The sequence below is a fragment of the Chionomys nivalis genome, chromosome 8 (genome assembly GCF_950005125.1).
Source record: "Chionomys nivalis chromosome 8, mChiNiv1.1, whole genome shotgun sequence".
Classification (NCBI taxonomy): Eukaryota; Metazoa; Chordata; class Mammalia; order Rodentia; family Cricetidae; genus Chionomys; species Chionomys nivalis.
The window spans coordinates 70,991,343-71,012,903 of NC_080093.1; the positions used below are offsets into that span (position 1 = coordinate 70,991,343).

The following is a 21,561-nucleotide window of genomic DNA, read 5'->3' on the forward strand; positions in this document are numbered from 1 at the left end:
AATTCCACCTCATTTCTTCTGTGCTGATGCTGTGCACATCTGTTTCCAGTTCAACAGCTCCCAACTGCAGACGTGTACACTAATGGCTCGCTCACTGTCTGTGAAGATGCAAAATAAGCATTTCAAGCACGTATGGCTGTAAAGGATTCGATCCACTAAGACTTCTTCCCTTCTTCTCTTGGACTTCCTATCAACACACGCATCGTCATCTGTCCAGTGCTCAAACCAAAGGCCAGCCTTGCCTTTAAGACAGTTTTGCACAAGTTTGCATTCCCACCAGCAATGGATGAATGTACCCCTTTCTCCACAACCTCTCCAGCAAAGGCTATCATTGGTGTTTTTGATTTTAGCCATTCTGACAGCTGTAAGATGATATCTTAAAGTTGTCTTGATTTGCATTTCCCTGATTGCTAAGGAGGTTAAGCATGACCTTAAGTGTCTTTTGGCCATTTGAACTTCTTCTGTTGAGCATTCTCTGTTCAGCTCCTTGTCCCATTTTATAATTGGGTTGATTAGCCTTTTACGGTCTACTTTCTTGAGTTCTTTATATATTTTGGAGATCAGACCTTTGTCAGTTGTGGGGTTGGTGAAGATCTTCTCCCAGTCAGTGGGTTGCCTTTCTGTCTTAGTGACAGTGTCCTTTGCTTTACAGAAGCTTCTCAGTCTCAGGAGGTCCCATTTATTCAATGAGGTCCTTAATGTCTGTGCTGCTGGGGTTGTACGTAGGAAGTGGTCTCCTGTGCCCATGTGTTGTAGAGTACTTCCCACTTTCTCTTCTATCAGGTTCAGTGTGTTTGGACTGATATTCAGCAATACCACTCTTAGGAATATACCCAAGAGATGCCCTATCATACAATAAAAGTATATGCTCAACTATGTTCATAGCAGCATTGTTTGTAATAGCCAGAACCTGGAAACAACCTAGATGCCCTTCAATGAAAGAATGGATGAAGAAAGTATGGAATATATACATATTAGAGTACTACTCAGCAGTAAAAAACAATGACTTCTTGAATTTTGCATGCAAATGGACAGAAATAGAAAACACTATCCTGAGTGAGGTAAGCCAGACCCAAAAAGAGGAACATGGGATGTACTCACTCATATTTGGTTTCTAGCCATAAATAAAGGACATTGAGCCTATAATTCGTGATCCTAGAGAAGCTAAATAAGAAGGTGAACCCAAAGAAAAACATATAGACATCCTCCTGGATATTAACCTTCATCGAGCGATGAAAGGAGACAGAGACAGAGTCCCACATTGGAGCACCAGACTACAACCCCAAGATCCAAACCAGGAGCAGAAGGAGAGAGAACACGAGCAAGGAACTCAGGGCCATGAGGGGTGCACCCACATACTGAGACAATGGGGATGTTCTTTCAGGAACTCACCAAGGCCAGCTGGACTGGGTCTGAAAAAGCATGGGATAAAACCGGACTCGCTGAACATAGCGGACAATGAGGACTGCTGAGAAGTCAAGAACAATGGCACTGGGTTTTGATCCTACTGCACGTACTGGCTTTGTGGGAGCCTAGGCTGTTTGGATGTTCACCTTAATAGACCTGGAAGGAGGTGGGAGGTCCTTGGACTCCCCACAGGGCAGGGAGCCCTGACTGCTCTTAGGGCTGATGAGAGAGGGGGAGTTGATTGGGGGACGGGGAGGGATATGGGAGGCGGTGGCGGGGAAGAAACAGAAATCTTTAATAAATAAATTAATAAAAAAAAAGACAGTTTTGCCACCCACATCCAGCCACTGGCAAATACTACGAACATATAAAGCTTTATCTTTTCCTGTTGCAGAAACAAAATATTTGAGACTAGACATTGATACAAAATAGAAGTTTAGTGAGTACGTGGTTCTGGAGCTTGGAAGCCTGAGATCATGAGACTGGCATCCACTCTGGTACCTAGTGAGGTGTCCTGTGTTGACTCAGAGCAAGTGAGGCAGCTTGAGCCTCCTTCCTCTGCTAGACACCAACATATCATCTAACCCTAATCACCTCCAAATTCCATTAGATCCAAATCTATGGGTTCTGTTTCCAACATATGACATAAGCTTTGGTGGGCCACATATAAACTGTGACTGTAGATTTCAACCCTTGCCCAGAACTGCCTCCAGACAGGGCCCGAGCCTCTCAGCTCAGCCTCCTTTCTTCTCCCTTCCCCTTAAGCATCCCTTTACCCCATCGCCAGTAGCTGCAGTGTGATTTAAAAGGTAAATTGGCCTGGGCCTGAGGCTCAATGGTGGACTGATTTTCTAGCATTCACAGTCATGGGTCTGATTTTCAAAGCAGAATCTTTAAAAGGCAGAGAATTCCACCGTGTCTTTGAGAGATGCACAGTTTTCATGTATTGAGTTTTCTTAAAGTGAGGCCCTTCCCGTTCAGGAATAAGTAGAATTCAATCTCGGGATCAATGTTGTTCTAAGTCAGCGGTTCAACGCTCAGGAGTCAGTTCTTCCCTTCCACAGTGGTCGTCAGGCCTGTACCGAAAGGGGTCCTACCCACTGAGCCGCCCCGCTGGCCCCATTTTACAAATGAGGAGACCATATTTCTGATAGTCCCAGTGACTCTTAAAGCCTTTGGCCAAAGGCAAGATACAGCCTTGGAAAAGGGACTAGACCAGGCTGGTGGAGGTGGGAGGTGGGGAGACTCACTGACTCCAGCACCACCACACGACCGTGGGAACAGGAAAACGTATTAGAGGCTACAGTCAGCTTGGGGGGTGTAGGAGGAAGGTGAGCAGGTGGAGCCAGGAGAGTTTTAGAGACTTGAAACTCCTTTGGAGGGCACTGCATGGTGGACGTGCATCACTACAGAGTTGCCTGGCCCATGGGTGTGCTGCACGAACAGGAGTCATGGGGCTCGCAGTGAGCTTTAGTGAATAGCAGTGCTCAGACTCTGGCTCCTCACAGGAGGGCATGAAACTGACTGCTGAGCTGAGGGTAGGGCAAGATATGAGTACTCTGTGTCTGACAACCAAACTTCTCTGAAAAAAAAAAAACCTATTACTGAAAAAGAAAGCAGTAGCCTTGCCAACCGTGCAGCAGCCAGGATTAGTAGCCTGGGTACATAAAGAACCTCTACTAAGACATAGAGACTGTGTGTATGTATGTGTGTGTGTGTGTTGCATGGTATGTGTGTGGAGGTGGTATGTGTTTTTTTGTTTTTTTTTTTTGTTTGTTTGTTTTGGTTTTTTGAGACAGGGTTTCTCTGTGGCTTTGGAGCCTGTCCTGGAACTAGCTCTGTAGATCAGGCTGGTCTCGAACTCACAGAGATCCGCCTGCCTCTGTCTCCCGAGTGCTGGGATTAAAGGCGTGCGCCACCATCGCCCGGCTGGTATGTGGTTTGTATGAGTGTGTACTGTATATGTATGAGAGTATGTGTGTGGTGTGTGTTAGATATGTGCATGGTGTGGTATGGCATGTGTGGTATGTGTGGGGTTTATGTGTATGTGTGGACTGTGTTGTGTGTCTGTGGGTCATGGTGTATGTGTAGGGGTGTAGTGTGTCTCTGTGGTGTGGTAGGTACAATGTGTGTATGTCAGATGTACGTGTTCCTGTGGGGTGTTTACATGTATGAATGTCACCTGGAGATGCAAGGTTAATCTTTGTGCCTTCCACTATTGGTCTCCACCTTTCTTTTTTGAGGCAGGGTCTGTCACGGAGTAGCTAAGCAGGCTGGCCAGTGAGTTTCAGGGATCATCTCTCTCCACCCGTGCCCAGTGCTGGACTTGCAGACCCACGCCATGCCACCTCCTCACACTAGCATAGCAGGAATGTGATCCACTGAGCACTTCCCAGGTCCCTGAGGAATGCACATGGGCTAGGCTGAGACACGTGTGAGGGAGGAAAGTACCACAGAGCCAGGACAAGGACTTGAGCTCCAAAGTCCAGTAACCATATATGAGGCTGTGCACGGTGCTGTGCACAGCTGTAACCAATTCTGTGGAGGCACAGACACAGAACTGTTGGGACTTGCTGGCCACCGGCTCAGCTCCAAGTTCAATAACAGGCCATGTCCCCAAAGGACTAAGATAGAGAACAGTAAATCAGGACACACAGCATCCTCCTCAACCTCCAGAAGAACCTGCACACATGTGTGCCCACATACCACACAGTGCACACACCACACACACCCATGACACATACCACACCACACACATATATACATACACACATATACTACACACTACATACACAGACACCACACACCACATATTCTACACCTCACCTACCACACACACACACATCACACACACCACAAACATGCCACACCATACACACATACACAGATACCAGAGACACACATGTACACTACACATAGACTATCACATACCACACACACACACATATATACCACACCACACATGCATACCACACATTCTACACCCTACCACACACACACACAAGACTGTGGAATGATGCGGTCACACATACTCAGAGGGGAGGAAGCCAGAACAGTTAATAAACACAGCAACGCCCAGCACAATGTGGCCATGGGATGTTAGCTCTTCAATACTTTACAGCATCAAGCTTTGGTAAGGCCTGGGATCAGCATCATGGGGCTCAGCATCATGGGGACTCGGCACCTGCCATTGGCCCGAGACTGACAGCAGCCTGGAATCCTCTGTCCCAGAGCCCTGGGGTCCCATGAGGGCTGTGGCTCAGCTCAGGAGGCCATAGTGGACACCTCTCCTCTGCTCCACTCTTGGGGCTTCACCTTTGGTAGCTCAAGGTTGGCTGTGAGACTTGTAATCAGTACAAGTGGGACTTTCCCTCCCTTTCTGCCTTCCTTTTTTTTTTTTTTTAAGAGTTGTTAGATGTTTACTTCCACACAGCGAAGCATGAGGCATCCTCTCCCCTCCCATCTCCTTGCCACCTTTACTCCATCCGCCATCACTACGGTCTCTTCTCTTATCACCACATCTCTCTTGTCTCCTGTTTAGCGGCAGGACAAAGCGGGAGAGACAGTGAGAGGAGAGACAGCAGCAGCCTAGGCAGCAGAGGAAGAGGCCTAGTCATAAGACTATCTGGAGCCCTGGGAGAAGGATTGCCAGTAAAGTGTCTGCCAGGCAAGAGTGACCACCCGGGTGCGGATCACCAGCACTCACACAAAACGCCGGGTGTGGTGGTGCACCCTGCCATCCCACTGCTAGGGGGGACCCGGTGGGGTTCACTGGTCGGCTAGTCTTGGCAATAGGTGAGCACCAGGTTCCATAAGGTGGAGAGCAATCGAAGACACCCACACGCCTCTGGCCCCACACTCGCACATCTAAACGCATACATACATAGTTGAGCATGAATGCGTGTATACAACACACACCAAGAAAAGCTTTTAAGAGTATTTGGGAGCTAGGTGTGGTAGTGAGCCCAGAATAAGACTAATTAAATTCAAAGCTACCCTGATCTATGTGATAAGGTTTAGGCCAACAACAACCACAAAAACCATAGCAAAATAAAACCACACAACAACAACAAAATTCAAGCCAGTCTGAATCTGATTAGTGTTTTGAACTGGTTAGGGTTTTGGGTTTTGTTTTTATCAGCTTGACCCAAACTAGAGTCATCTGGGAAGGGGGAACCTCAACTGAGAAAGCGCCCCCATCTGATTGGCCTATAGGCAAGTCTGCAGGTTATTTTATTGATTAATGGTTGATGTGGGTGGGTCCAGCTTACTGTGGGAGGAGCCACACCTGGGTCCGGGAGCTAAAAGAAAGTAGGCTGAGCAAGCCATGAGGAACAAGCCAGTAAGCAACATTCATCCATTGCCCCTGCATCAGTTCCTGCCTCTAGGTTCCTGCCCTGGACTCCAGCCTCAACTCCCTCAATGATGGTGTTACCTGAGAAGTGGAATGTGTTGGTCTCCTTTCTTCCTCTCATCAGGACTGTCTCCTTGTAATGAGCACAGGAAACTATGCCTTTTAGACTTGTCTGAAAATAGCCTAGTCAGGATCCCCACTATCCCCAAAGCTGCACCTGATAACCAGAACTTAGTGACATCACTCATTCCAGATAACCAGATTTAGTCCTAGACCCCGTGCCACCCACTGGACAGTATATAAGAGACCAAGAACAAGGCTCTGCTCTGCACATTTGGAGAGACCCCACCTTGATCTGCTGGGGGGTCTCCCTAGGATCTTGACCCTCAAATCAGAGACTTCTGTTAGAGACTGGACCTGACCTTCAGCTAAGATAATCACACGTGTGAGCAGCCTGGGGAGATTAGCTTAGGACTGTTATTAGGAATTTAGAGCGTGAGCCTTGTGATGACCTTCATCATAGTAATAAAACTTTTGTTATACGCTGTGAATCTACCTTCTTGCTCACAGCACTCCTCCTTAAGACTGAGTCTGTAGCTTAAGGCTGGCCACAGAGGAGGCCTTCGATGACGGTCTATAACCCGCTCCCCAAGAGATGTGCTCACTTTTGTAATAATCCCAGTGACTGTAAGGATTTGTGCCTGGTGGCATCAGATACCAACACTTGCCCTTTCTTGAATCCCTTGAGATTGCCCACACTTGCCACGATCCTCGTCTTGAGGATGATGGAAAGATTGGAAATTTAGAGAGATCAAGAGCTTAGCCCCAAACCACACAGAAAACATGTGTTAGAAAAGAGCCCACCCCAGTATTCATCCAGCTCAGAGTGCTCCAACTGGTGAGATATCCCAACTCACAACACTGCGCACGCTCAGAGTTAAACAGTCCACAGCACATTTGCTCCGGCTACATTCAGCTGTGCCGTGTGATACTTTTGGTCACTGTAACCACAGTACCTGGCAGCAGCAACCTAAGGGAAAAAGATTTATTTGGGTTTGTGCTTTAAGTCCGCCACGGTCGGGGAGGCAGGCTGTACAGCTCGTTCTCGGTAGCTAGGATATGACAGCAATTGCTTACATCATGGTGGACCAAGAGGCAGAGAATGAGACGGGTTGAGAGGAAGGGATAACGGGTCCAAGCTGTGGCTACCTTCAGTTGGGTCGCATGTCCTAAGGTGTCCACAGTTTCCATAAAAGCACCACCAGCTGCATCAAGATCAAGTGTCCAAAACTGGAACCTGTGAGGACGTTCCAATGGGGACATTTAAGATTCAAACTATACACTATTCCATCCTTTCCAAAATACTGGTTGTGTTAAAAAGAAATCTGTGAAGTTGTTTCTATGTCCCTCTACAACAGTGGTCCTCAACCTTCCTAGTGCTGCAACCCTTGAATACAGTTCCTCGTGTTATGGTGACCCCCAACCATAAAATTATTTTTATTGCTGCTTCATAACTAATTTTGATATTGCTATGAATTGTAATGTAAATGTCTGTGTTTTCTGATGGTCTTAGGAAACCCCTGTAGAAGGGGTCAGAGACCCACAGGTTGAGAATGGTTGTGAGAACGGTTGCTCTACAGTGAGCTTTGAAAATTACTCTAGAGACTACTTCTGTCACATGGTCTTTCTAACACATTTGTTAGTAAACATGACTGCAGGCTAAACCCAGCCCCTTGTCTGCTTTGTAAATAAAATGGGGAAACTCATTAGTTCCCATATCACCCACAGGATGAGTTAAATAGTTTTAACAGAGACCCCATGGCCCCAGCCTCAAATACTTACTTTTGTGACCCCTTTCAGGAACCTGTTTCTAACACTCACCTGTTTGCTTCGCTTAAATTTGCCCAGGGCTGCCCTCCATCCTCTGAACCACCTGCTGCCTCCCAGCCTCTGCTCCCCATAAGGTCCCTTCTATGGGGTCTGGGAACTCTCCCAGTTCTAACAGGCCAGCTGGCAAGTGGCTGGGGGCCGGGTGGCACTTGAGATGAGGACAAGGTCCTTCCCTGGATCCTGATGCCTGCTCTGCTCCACAGGTCTCCTGGGAATGGTCGCGCACATGATGTACACACAGGTGTTCCAGGTCACTGTGAGCCTTGGCCCTGAAGACTGGAGACCTCATTCTTGGGATTATGGGTGGTCCTTCTGGTAAGTAACCTTTGACCTTCAGGTACCAGAGTCTGAGTAATGATGAATAGACAAAGGAGTGTATCAGGACCCTTTGGCTTGTGAATGGCAGAAGCCCAGGCTGGCAAGAACAAGGGTGCTTACTCATTGGTTTAAATCAGAAGCAAGCATGTGGGTGGTGTATGGGATGGGGGTGGGGGAGGGGGCTGTGTGCATGGGCACATACAACTATCTGGGACTCTGGGTGGTGACAATATCCTGCTCCATTAGTCTAAGCAGAGAGACCATGGGACTCAGCGGTAGTAAGCAACTTCCCCATGGCCAGTGTGTCCCTGCCTTGCAGAGATGAGGCCTCTCTTTCTCCAGCATGGGCTGAGGTTCCCAACTTCCCTATGATGGGCACAGGTTCTTTTCTTTCCCTTGAATGATCACAGCAACTGGGGAGTGGCTTGAGAGCAGCGGTTCAGCTCAAGCAGGCCATCCTCTGGAGCTAGGAGTGAGTCCCAAGTGTGTGGGTGGACCGCATGCTGGGTGGCCTGCAGGTCCTGCTTCGGGCACTGCTGGCTCCAGATCTGGTGACTTCCTCAGGGGTCCAGTCTTTCTCTCCCCCTTACTCCCAGTGGTGCTGAAGATGGTTGCCAAGCACCACTCCAGAACACCTTACAGATAAATGTATGGCAATCGGAAAGGGCTGGGTGGGGGGTGGGAAGGGGTAGGAAGCGGGGGTGGGGTGGGGGGTGGTTTTGTTGGCTTCTGGGACCATCGGTGAGCCAACAGTTTACATCCTAGGGAAATGAGAAGGGGCCGAAGGGTCGCACCCTAGTCTCACCCCTTCCACGGGGAGTGGAGGGGTCACAAGGACACAGGCAACAATGGTGGAGCTAGCTGTTAACAGACAGAGAGTGTTTGCCCACAGTGTGGCTGGCCTGGCTGTCTAGACCTCGCCCTGGTGGCTGGGAACACTTGTTGGCTGGCATATTCAGCTTATTTCCTGAGCACTGTGACTCTGGGCACACAGTGGCTATTCCATGGTGCTGGAGATGAGGCAGCGGTGGCTCGGGTCCCACGGGTCCCCACAGGGCTCTGGGGCAGTTGACTTCAGGAGACTCAGGGAACTCAAGAAACCTGCCTGAGGAGCGCAGCCCTGGTAGCAGAAGGGACCTGCGTCCAGTGGTCTGGTGGCCACTGGTGATGAGCGGCAGGGGTTCTAGACATGGTGTTCCTTACCTGCATTCCACAGACTTCTTAGACTGCTACCACCAAGGACATGAGCAGCCTGGGCCACATGAACAGTGACCTCCTGCTGCCTATGTGGGACCCAAGGCTCGGAAAGGATCAAGTGCTTGCCCTGGGTCACACAGCTTTAGTGCAGCCCCAGGGTTTGTCTGCGCCCCATGGCACCCAGCAGCCCTTGCTTCCACTGTAGCACTGGGTCCCAAGCTGAGCCTGCTTTTGTTTTCCACCACGGGCCTTGTGTTTCTCTCTGACTTGGCTCCTTTCCCCATACTGCTTCCGATACAGCACCAGATTCCACAGGGCTGACTAAAGCCACCTACCACGAGGCCTGGATTAGGGCTAGCACATCTCTCCTTGTCACAGAGGCCTGCGGGACAGACAGCCCCATTTCTCATTCCTTGTCTGTGGGGTCCCACCAAGGTCAAAGGAGGCCATATCGTCTGCTTCATATATGAGAGGCCATTTGTTAAAATTCTTGCCTAAGCCTCTCTGGCTCACTTCAGGGTGGAAGAGACCCACTTTGAGTGAGGAGGTCCAGGCCTGAGGACCCTGGGACACTGAACATTCAGGGCTTCTGAGAATTCTCTGGAGGATACCTGTGTGTGTGGTGGCTGGTCCCTCGGGACAATGTCCCATGATCAAGCGGTACAAGAGACTCGGGTGGGAACTGCAGCCTGATGTGTGAGGTCCTTGTCACTATGTGTCACTCTGTGGGTCAAGGCCAGGAGCAGGGATTGTGGCCCTTGTTAGCAGCTCTCATAGACAAAAACAAAGAAGAGGCCATGCTTTGGGGTCACCCAGGCTGAGATAGCCACTCGGGCTTGGCAGGCTTGTTGGTATGTGTGAGGTCAGCTTCTCGTATCCATACAAGGCCGATGTTCTGTGAACAACAGTGACCATGAAGGACCCCTGCCATCAGCATTCAGTTGTCCATAACCCAGATGTCCAGCAGCCCACATTTGGGGAGCACGCCAAGATGCTTTTCTCTTTGGCTGTCTCACTTCCCCTTAACCCACCCAGAACACGCAGGGCAAGACAGTGGTGGGCATCCAGTTGGGAGCAAAGGCCGGGTAGAGTTAGAGTTGAGTGGACCAGCAGCTCCATACCAGACGTGGTAAGTGCCCCCCTCAGCATGCCTTTGCCTCCCAAGAAGTCGCTGGCCCCACTTGTGAGATCAGAAAGGAAGTAACAGTGTGGAGTGTGTGTCCCTAAGGAGACCCACAGTTAGCCTCAGAGGCTGCTCACTGCCTGAACCTCAACTGGTAGTTTTCTAATAGCTGCAGAGTTTAGACTGTCACATGGCAGTGCAGGTCTCTGGCTTGTGGCTTTTCAGAATACCTGCCTGCACTGCGCCTAACTGGCTGTGTTAGGTGACGACATTGTAGCTCAAGCGTGACTGACCTCTGCCCTCCAACTCTCCCCATTCTCCACTGTGTCCCATTGCCTCCCCTGGCCGATGCTGCTGGGAAGGCCAAGAGAGTACAGATGTCGTGCTGAGCAAACACTGGCTTCTCTGTTTTGCTCTTGATCGAGTTACCGGGGGAAGAGGGCCTTCCCTACTCCACATGGAGCAAGCCCCATTTCAGGCAGTCTCTGCAGACTGTAAACAATGAGAACAGCCAGCCCTATTGGCACATTCTTGGTGCCGGGAGGATTATGAACTTGAGGCCAGCCTGGGCTACATATGAGATCCTGTCTCAAATACACACACACACACACACACAGAGAGAGAGAGAGAGAGAGAGAGAGAGAGACTTGAAAGACCCAAAGAGGCTAAATAGTTCAGCCATGCCACACAGGAGAAGAGTGAGTTGAGTCCCTGAAAAGTTTGTCTCCTGGTCCAGAGGTGACTCTCTACTATGAGCCCCTTGTCCCACGCCCCACTACTGCCCTTCCTTCCTTTCCCATCTCCCTGACCCCATGGGAGCAGGAACCTCTGGGACACCACCCATGCTGCAGGCTGGTCCCAGCAGGTACCTCTGCTGCAGTACTCCAGGATTGCCTGAGGGCCCCAAGGCCACTGTGGGGGTTTGGCTGGGTTGGCTGGTGTTCTTCCCAGAGGCTATGGTCAGCTGAAACTCTGTCCTCCTTTCGTCTAGGATCAGTATAGCGAAAGGGCTGCAGCTGCCCACGGGTGTCCTGACGGCTGCACCTTGGAGCCCCGAGACCCTGCAGCCATTTTGCTCCCAATGCTCTTGGGCTCAGAGGGTGGCCTGGGGTAGGCATTGGTGCCCTGTCTCGAACAGTCTGCCCTCAGTCTGCAGCTGTTTGCGGGAGGCTTCCCTTGGTGCTCAGCTATGGTCTCCTCTCTGTGCAGGGCCTGGGATCCATTGCCGAGTGGTAGACCGGTGCCTTTGGATCTACTCTCCAGCGTGCCTTTGTGTCTCCCAGGGGATGGAGGAGGTGGACAGCCACACTCTCTTGTTATACCACCTTCTCTCTTGTCCCCAAGTGTCCACTGTGCTCTTAGCTGTGAAACCAGGCCAGCCACCCCCATACTTCCCTGCACCAGCTCATCAGTGTGAACTGCAGACACCAGAAGTTTCCAGGCCCAGAGGCTTCAAGCTGTGCTCTTTGCGGGTACCCGGGGGCCTGGAGAAGACGGACTGAAAGATAAGAGTTGATGGGGTATAGCCTGAGCCCCACTCCCAGTCCATGAGGGGAACAGTGTCTTCTTATCTGCTCTCTCTCTTTTTTTTTTTCCTTCCTATCTGCTTTTAACCAGTTTTCATCTTCTCTGGGTTAACTCATTTGCTCACTCAGCTCAGAACCCCCTCCTTGCCTTGCTACCAGGGAACTCTATCACCACCAATGTCTGGACCTTCTCACCTCAAGTGACTTAATCAACATAGTTCCTCACAGGCGTGTCCAGGAACCAAGTCACTCGTCATGGGAATGCCTAGAGGCTGTCTCCATGGTGATTCCAGCTTCCGTCAGGTTGACAATTAACACTGACTCTCACCAGCTGCTAATGGAGATGAACACATTAAGGCCAAGTTTTGCTGCTCCAGTCACCCGGCTGCCCCCATTCAGGGGATCCCTGTGGTTCTCCACCCTGAGCAGCATCAAAAGGAGAGGGCTGAGGATGCAGCTGAGCATCTTAGACCTGGCCGAGGCCCCCGGCTTCCCCACTTGCTGAGTGGTAGCCCCACTCACAGGTCAGCAGCAAGCTCTCCCATTCAGTGCAGTCAAGACCGTGTGGGATGCATGAACTTGGACTTTTCCAGATAGAACAAACACCCCGTGTGTCCCCTTTGCAGGCATCAGTGAGGAGCCAGGGATTTTGCCAGCTGACCCAAAGCTGATGAAACCACCTTCCTAATGGAGTTGCAGAAGGCAATGAGGAGCAGGATGGCACACTCCTGCCTCTGTCTCTGCCATGATACATCAGCAGAGGTGTGATGGGCAGTAGGAAGGCCGACCTCTGCCCAACAGAAGTCAGGAATTCCTTCCCACCTTAAATGGCAGTGGTGGCCTAGTGGGAAACTTTGGTTCTCATGCCTTCTTGCTAGTTACAAGGGGTGTGGGCTCTTTTCCTTGCCAGAATGCGGTCAAAAGAAGCCAGCTGAAGAAGGATCAAATAAGATCCAGGATCTCAGCAGAAATGCCCCCAGATGAGTCGGACATGATGGCTTACCCCTGTAATCCCAGAATTTGGGGGAGGCTAAGGCAGAAAGGTCCATGTGAGTTCAATGCTAACCTGAGTACCTGGTAAGGTGCAGGTCAGCTAGGGCTGCAGGTGAAGACTATCTCAAACACACAAACATCCATGGGCTACTTATAGACCATCCCATCAATGACAGCTGAATGCATTGTAAAGTAGAATGCCAAGACAGCATCCTGGACCACTAACAAACTCCAAGTGTTAAAAAAAAAAAAATAGAAAACCCAGATAAAATGTGTTTTCTGGCCACAGTGAAATCAAACAAAGATGGAAGAAAGTCAGGAAGCACTTGTAAACTAAAGAGCACGCTTCTCAACAGCCCCTGAGTCACACGAGGGGCCTCAGGGAAAACTTTAAAGTACGTTGAAGTGAAGAAATGAAAATACATCCCAAAACTTGTGGAACTAAAGTAGCACTGAGAGGGGACAGAACAGCGCTGAGCGATTCCTTATCAAGGAGAAAGAGTGGGACTGGAGGGCAGCTTAGTGGCTAAGAGTGCTTGCTGCTCAGTTGTGAGGACCAGAGTTCCGATCCCAGCTCCTACATACATAACCCCAGCTCTGAGTGGGGCAGAGACTGTAAGATCACTGGGGCTTCCAACCTAGCCATCAAAATACGAGCCACATGTTCAGGCAGAGACCCTGCCTCACAGGAGTAGGCAGAGAGTGAGAGAGGGGGATACTTGATGCCTTTGGGCCTCTGTGCACACACATACACATGAGCACCTGCACGCGTGTGCGCATGCGATCATACACCACGAACACAGGCACGCACACATGAATGAAAAAATGAATGAATCTTTTTAAAAAGAGGGAAAATATTTTAAACCAGTAATGAAAGTTTTCACTCCAAGAATGTAAAACAACAACAACCCCCAAAACAAAACAAACAAAACAACAGAGCAAAATAATCCTAAAGGAAGCAAAAGAAAGAGGAGCAGAAATGAGCAAAATTGAAAATAAACAATGAAAAAGAAGTAGAAAAAAATCAATGAAGCAAAAACTCTGCTTTTCAGAAACTATGATGAATAAAATTGACAAACCTTTAGTGTTTTAAAATGAAAATGAGGTACAACCATGACAGACCCTAAGGACATCAAAAGCATAGCAATGACATATCACACATGAACTCGACGATTGGATGGACCGGTGCAGTTCTCTGAAAACACAGACTGGTCCTTCTCACCAAGCAGGAAATAGCTGGATATTCCAGTTTGGGCATTCCAGTAACTACTAAGAACATTGAAATATTAGCTTTAAAATGTTCAAAAAAAATCTCTAGACCACATGCTCTTCCTGGGATACCTTGCCAAATATTTAAATTAGAACTAATACCTATTTTCTGTCAAATAATAGAAGACAAGAGAACATTTAGCAATTCATTTTATGTTATTCTGATATTAAAACCAGACAAAGATAGTGCAAAAAAATGAGAAGTAAGACTAATCACTATCTTGAATATAGTCTTGAAAATCCTTCACAAAAGAATAACAAGCAGGAGCCCAGAATATGAGAGAGAAAGCATAGACCGTATTGAGGAGAGTCACCCAGTGATGAAGGATTTGAAATGCAATCAGTGCCATCTACCACATTAGCAGCCAAAGGAGGAACCTCCTCATGATCATATCAACTGATACAGAAAAAGTACCTAAGCTATTTCATGTTCCTAAAAAATTCTTCCAGAAAACAAGGATGAACAGGGAATGTCAACTTGATAACAAAAGCTGATAAGCACCTGTAGACAGCATTGAACTAATGTTGAAGGGCATTTTCTCTATGATGTTGAAAACACCACTGTTACTCAACTGACAGTTCTGGTAGCATAATTCGATATAAAAGGCAATAAAAACCATACAGATCAGAAAGGAATGGACAGATAATGATTGTCTCTGCAGAAATAGCCAAGGAACATGCCAAAGCTCCTCAGACTGGATCAGTGAATTAAGCACAGCTTTAGGTCATAAGAAGACAACACAGAGTCAGTTTTATGTCTATAAACTTGCAGTGAAAATTTGGACACAAAATAAAAACATAATGATATTTCTACTAGGAAGAAAATTAAATGCATAGGCTTTAGATCGATAAAGCATTTCTAGAACGCCTATGCTAAAAACTGGAAAACACCAGTAAAAGAAATCATTGATCTTGTTTTGTTCTCTTTTTGTTTGTTTGTTTATTGAGACAGGATTACTCGGTAGCTATGGAGCCAGTCCTGGAACTCGCTCTGTAGAGCAGGCTGGTCTCGAACTCACAGAGAAGCACCTGCCTCTGCCTCCTGAGTGCTGGGATTAAAGGCTGCCCTGCAGAAATCACTAATCTTAATAGGCAGACCATGTTCATGGATCAAAACACTCAACGTGAGGTCCACAGCAATTCTCAACAGGGAATACAGGTTTTAATAGGACTTATCAAAATTTTAATAACACATACATACAGATAGGATGTTTTAAAATGCAGATGGAAATGCAAAAGGAATAGACTAGCTAAAATAATTTTAAAGAAAGAGAAAATAGGGGGACTCAGTTTACCCAATTTCAAGACCTATTACAGTTACAGTAACCCATACTGATGTTAGTGTGGGGGGAGGGGTAGACACACCTATCAATGGGGCTGAACAAAGGGACTCAGGAGCAGATTCAAATGCCCACCTAATTTCTGACTAGGTACTAATCAGTTCAGTGGCGTGTGGACAAACTTCCTCACAAATGCCACTGGAGCTATTGGACACCCAGAGAAAGCCAACCTTCATGCAAATTCTGCACTAAAACAGACCACAGGCCTAAGCATAAGATGTAAAACTATAAAAGTTTTAGAAAAATATAGGAGGAAATCCTTTGGGTATGAAGACTCAGCAAACATGTTTAGATTTCACACCAAAAGCATAAAAGGAAAAAAAATTAACCAATCAGATTTCATCAGTGTTAGACACATGTTCTGGGAAGCTGTGGAGACATGCTACGGCTGCCAGAGAGCGTCTTTAAACCACACATCTGGTAAATGGCTAATCTGACATGGTGTGTTGAAAGAGGCACAGGTATTTGAACACTTGGTTCCCAGTTGGTGGTCCACTTTGGGGGTTAAGGTGGTACAGCCTTGCTGGAGGAAGTACATCCCTAAGGGCAGGGTGTTCTTATATATTCCCACCCTACGGTAATACTTTCTGCTTTGTGCTACTGTTGAGGATATGAGCTCTCAGCTTCCTGCTCCAGCCTCCTGGCCTGCTGTTGCTGCCATGCATCCACCTTGCCTTGAGGGACTCTTAACCCTCTAGAACCATGAGCCGAAGTAAGCTCTCTTTTGCTTGACTTACCTTTGATCATGGTTATCACAGCAACACAAAAGCAATCAATCCACCTAGTACATAGAAAGAACTGGACTCTGCAAATGAAGACAACCACAAAGCAACAAAACCTCTCAATTAAAAAGTAAACAGGCAAGAAGGTATGAAGATCACAAACAAGCAATGAAAAGTTCAACACTTTTAGTCATTAGGAAATGTGCATTAAAACCACGATGAGCTAGAGCCATACCTCGCTTAAGCCAGCTAAAATAACAAATAGTGAACACACAAATGCGGGTGGGATGTGGGAGACACACACATTCTCAGCAATACATATAGGAAAACTATTGATAGATACAACTTGAGTCACTCCCAGAACAGTGCTAAGTAAAAAAAGTTAGTCTCAACATGCATGCTGTACAATTCCACATGTATCAAATTCTGCAAATGGTAAGATTCTAAAGGTGAAGAGCAGAGTAGTGATCACCGAGGACCAGAGGAAGTCAGGAAGAAAATGGATGTGACTCTAAAATGACAAAAGGAGGGATCCACTGTATGCTGTAGTTTGATTGTGACTAGGGAGTACCCTGGTTGTAGATGGAAGATTCTGTCCCACCCAGTCCCATAGTCATAGTCCCAAATAAACATGCAGAGGCTTATATTAATTTTAAACTGGTTGGCCTATTGCCCAGTCTTATTATTGACTAGCTCTTACAACTTAAATTAACTCATAATTCTATCTATGTTAGCTATGTGGCTTGTTACCTTTCTCAGTAAGGCATTCTCGTCTTACTTCCTCTGTGTCTGGGTGGTGGCTGTGTCTCTGCCTTTCCTCTTCCCAGAATTCCTTTAGTCTGGTCACCTTGTCTATACTTCCTGCCTGGCTACTGGCCAATCAGCATTTTATTAAACTAATACAAGTGACAATTTTTTACAGTGTACAAGGATGTTATCCTACAGCATTTCCCCCTTTTTCTTTTCTCTTGTTTTCAAAAAAAAAAAGAAATAGAATAGTTAGGCATGGTGATACACACCTTTAATCCCAGCACTTGGGAGGCGAAGGCAGGTAGATCTCTATGAGTTTAAGGCCAACCTGTTCTACAGAGTAAGATCCAGGACAGCCAAAGATATACAGAGAAACCCTGTCTCAAAAAAACGAAAAAATAAAAATAAAAGAAATAAAGTTTTTTTTTTTTAAAAAATCCATGTAAAAATGAAAAATGCACAGAGAATCTGGATACTGTATGTATTGTGTTGTCTTTGAGTTGTTTGACTGCTGAGGAAGGAGTAACAGCTGCCTAAAGACATCTGGCTATAAATTGTTTTGGGTTTATATAACCTATATATTTTAAAAATGTCTTGACTTCAAATTTTAAGTAAAAAGATATGCTTCTTTGGAGAAGAGGCTTTACTTTTGTTTCCACAGGAAATGAGAGTCTGTGGTTTTATTCTTGGTTTAAAAAATAAGGTTGGATCAAGGAAGACCCCTGAAAAATCTCCAATAGGTGCAAATGGCCCAGGTGACCCAACATTCTAGAGCACCTCTGTTGCAGTTTCTTCTGAGTTCTGAATCCAGAACAGCTTCAAGGCTACTGGCTAAGATGATTCAGTATCACAGAATACTCCAGTCAGGACTTGACCATAATCCTAAATTTTCTTTGGGTCCCTATAAGATTACGAGCACCCCCAATGAACAGGAAGTAACCTAGAAAACTATGCCCACATTCCCTTAAAAAAGGATTATGGATGTTTGTCCTTGTTTAGCATGTTGGTTACAAGTTGTATAGATAATGGTCAGGACAAAAACTAAACAAAAGAGATTAGATTCAGGGTTTTTGTTTTGATAAAGAAAAGGAAATGCTATGGGCTAATGTTCCTGTACATTATAAAAATTTATCTTTCATATTTGTTTAATAAAATGCTGATTGGCCAATAGTCAGGCAGGAAGTATAGGTGGGGTGACCAGACTAGGAGAATTCTGGGAAGAGAAAGGGCAGAAAATCAGTCACCAGCGAGGTGCAGAGATGAGAATGCCTTACTGAGAAAAGGTACTAAGCCACATGGCTAAACATAGATAAGAATTATGGGTTAATTTAAGTTGTAAGAGCTAGATAATAATAAGCCTGAGCTAATAGGCCAAACAATTTATAATTAATGTAAGCCTCTGCGTATTTCTTTGAGACTAAACAGCCATGGGACCTGGTGGGACAGAAACTTCCATCTGTACTGGTCCTGATACTGTATCACAGTTGTACTCATTCTGTAATATGTTGTAATTGTAGGAAACTAGCTAAAGACAATACAACTCCTCCTCCCATCTCTGTGTGTACTACAGTTTCATTTGAATCTATAAGTATCTTACAATTTTTAATTAATTTAAAAATCAAAGGATAATTAAAGGGGGAAAGACTCAAGAAAATTATATATGTGATGAAGACTGAGGCTTATTAGACATGGTGAGTAGGGGCTGAGGAAGGGACACTGGAGGTGAGAATTAAACAGCTGGGCTGGAAACATGGAAAAAGCTTGGACAATAGAGAGTCCCAGTTCCTGGGTGATAACTGGAATGTGCAATGTTGAGCTAGCTCAGGGTAGCACTTCCTCTGAATGAAAGTCCTACATGAAGAGTAGATGGGGTGTGGACATGGTCTACAAGTCAGCCTGCATTTCTGCCCAGTTTGTTTGCTTCTGTTCCATCCCTTGCAGCCTTTGTTCCATCCCTGCAGCCTCTATTCCATCCCTGCAGCCTCTGTTCCATCCCTGCAGCCTCTGTTCCATCCCTGCAGCCTCTATTCCATCCCTGCAGCCTCTGTTCCATCCCTGCAGCCTCTGTTCCATCCCTGTATCCTCTGTTCCATCCCTGTATCCTCTGTTCCATCCCTGTAGTCTCTGTTCCATCCCTGCAGCCTCTGTTCCATCCCTGTATCCTCTGTTCCATCCCTGTATCCTCTGTCCCATCCCTGTATCCTCTGTTCCATTCTTGTAGCCTATGTTCTATCCCTACATTCTAGCTCCATTTCTACAGTCTGGGCTCCGTTCCTACATCCTAGGCTCCATCCCTATAGCTCAGGATCCATCTCTACATCCATTGTTAAAGCCTAGATTCTATCCCTACAGCCTCGACTCCATCTCTACATCCTAGGCTCCATTGTTATAGTCTTGGCCCTATCCCTACAGCCTAGGCTCCATCCCTACAGCTTTTGATCATTCCTGTCTTCCTTAGGCCTCAATTGCTGTGATAAAACACTACAACCAAGAGCAAATGGGAGGAAAGGATTTAGTTCTTCTTACACTTCCAGATCATAACCCATCACTAAGAGAAGTCAGGACAGGAACTCGAGCCGAGCCGGAACTGGAGGCAGGAACTCAAGTTAAAGCCATGGTGGAGTGCTGTTTACTGACTGACTCCTCAGGCATTGCTCAGACTCCTTTCTTTTACAATCCAGGACTACCCGTGCAGGGGTGGCACTGCCACATCCATCAGTAAATAAGAAACTGCACCCACAGGCGTGCCTACGTAACAGTCTCACAGAGGCATTCCCCAGTTGTGGTCCCTCTTCTCAGGTAACTCAACTTGTGTCACATTGATTATAACTAGCCAGGACAATTCCTGTGACCTGGGCACCATCACTCAGCCCAAGCATCACTCCTACAGACTAGGCTCTCTCCCTTGAACCTTTTTGCTTTGCTCAAATCTCTGCCTGCAGACTTTCAGCTTTATCCCTTTACTGGGATCAACCAGGGTGGGAGTAAAGGCTTAGTTAAAGTTAATATTTCTGGCTGTAAGGACTGAAAATTCACCTCAAAATTAACTTACACGAAAGAAGATGTTTACACAGATATGTAAATAAGGGCTGCTGTTGCCAGTTGCAGAAAACCAGTATGAACTGACTGATGGAGAAAACTCCAAAGGAAAGGATCTAGGTTTCCATGAGCGACAGGTTCAAGGACAATAGGATCGGCTCCTTGATGCCTTTGCTTTCTCCTGGGCCAGCATACGTTTCAGGTTGGGTGGTGACCAGATGGTCCCCAGCAGTTCCTGGAAGACAGCTCACCAGCTCAGCAGCCCAGGAGAGATAGTGGGCTCTTCTCCATAGCTCCAGCTGAAGTTCTCAGATGGTGTCTCCTGATCCAGACCTAGACCGTGGTCCCTCCCTAAGCCAAGGACTGGGGCAACAGGAAGTAACACTTTGATTGGCCAGTCCTAGTCAGGTGTTCCTCCCTAGAAGTTGAAAGCAGGCCAGATCCACCCAAACTAGGTGGTCTGAGAAGATTGAAGTAGAAATGGACACTGGGCAAGTCAAACTAACACACACCAGATTCTCCAAACAAGTGTGCTTTTTAATTCTTCTACCTCAGGTTGTGAGTTTCCATCAAAGGACATCACAGACTAAGATGGCATTTCAGCACCATTGCTTAGGAGAGAGCACTTGATCGGATCAGCTTTGACTACAGTCATCTATAATCTCTCTCTCTCTCTCTCTCTCTCTCTCTCTCTCTCTCTCTCTCTCTCTCTCTCTGTGTGTGTGTGTGTCTCTTTCTCTGTCTTTGTCTCTCTCTCTCCCTCCCTTCTTCCCTCCCTTCTTCCCTCCCTTCTTCCCTCCCTCCTTCCCTCCCTCTGTCTCTCATTGTGTTTCTATGTCTCTCTCTGTCTCTCTCCCTGCCCCCCACCCTATGTGTAACATATTGAACACTTTAATAGGCATAAAAGTCCTTAGAGAGGCTGACACCTTAAAACTTTCTATTATAGACACTCCAGGCTTCTAGAAGATCTAAATTAGCTCCAAACGATGTGAGGAATCTATTAGTGAGTTAGGCGTGAACGGAAATAAGTGATTATTGAAGATCCACTTGAGAAAGGCCAAATCTACAGACTTTTCTTTGACTTTCCTTCTGGGATTTGCCGAGGCTGTTGTCAAGAAGAAAGCAGGGCTGCCCTGATAATAGGGCACTAGGGATGGCCATGTTCAGAGGACTCCAGGTAGGCTGGTGGCAGGTAAAGCCTGGAGCTCTCAGGTACTGCGGTGCTGAGAGAGCAGAAAGGAGCTCATGGAATGAGATCAGAAGAGATTCAGGTGGAAATCAGGCCGGTGGGACTGGAGCCAGATGGGCTCCCCACTCCTGGCACCAACTGTGAGTGTACAGTCCAGGTCAGAGGAACCAGGCAGGAGCCCTTTCTAGAAATGAAGGCTGCAATTAGGGTAGGGTCTCTGACTTTGTGACGCGTTCAGTGCCCTCATCGGGTAGAACGGCCAAGCAGTGCAGCTACAGGGGGAAAGATGCGGAGTAGACATCCGAGCAGGACATCAGAGCTCCCTCTCCTAGAGGGAGAACTTGAACTCTGAGTCGTAAAGAAGCAGGAGTTGCAATGCCTGTCCAGTGATGGCAGTAATGGTAGCGAGCCTCTCCTGAGCTCCTCAGCATGTCAGCCACTAGT

The 21,561-nt window shown here is 47.2% G+C and overlaps 1 protein-coding gene across 1 annotated transcript in view; it reads left to right on the plus strand.

Moving 5' to 3' along the window:
- The window catches only part of Gsg1l (GSG1 like), a 193,241-nt gene that overhangs the window by 145,003 nt on the left and 26,677 nt on the right, over positions 1-21,561 (plus strand). The window contains exon 4 of the mRNA XM_057780068.1: positions 7,855-7,966. Within this exon, the coding sequence (XP_057636051.1) occupies positions 7,855-7,966 (112 nt within the window). The remainder of the gene's footprint in view (positions 1-7,854; positions 7,967-21,561) is intronic.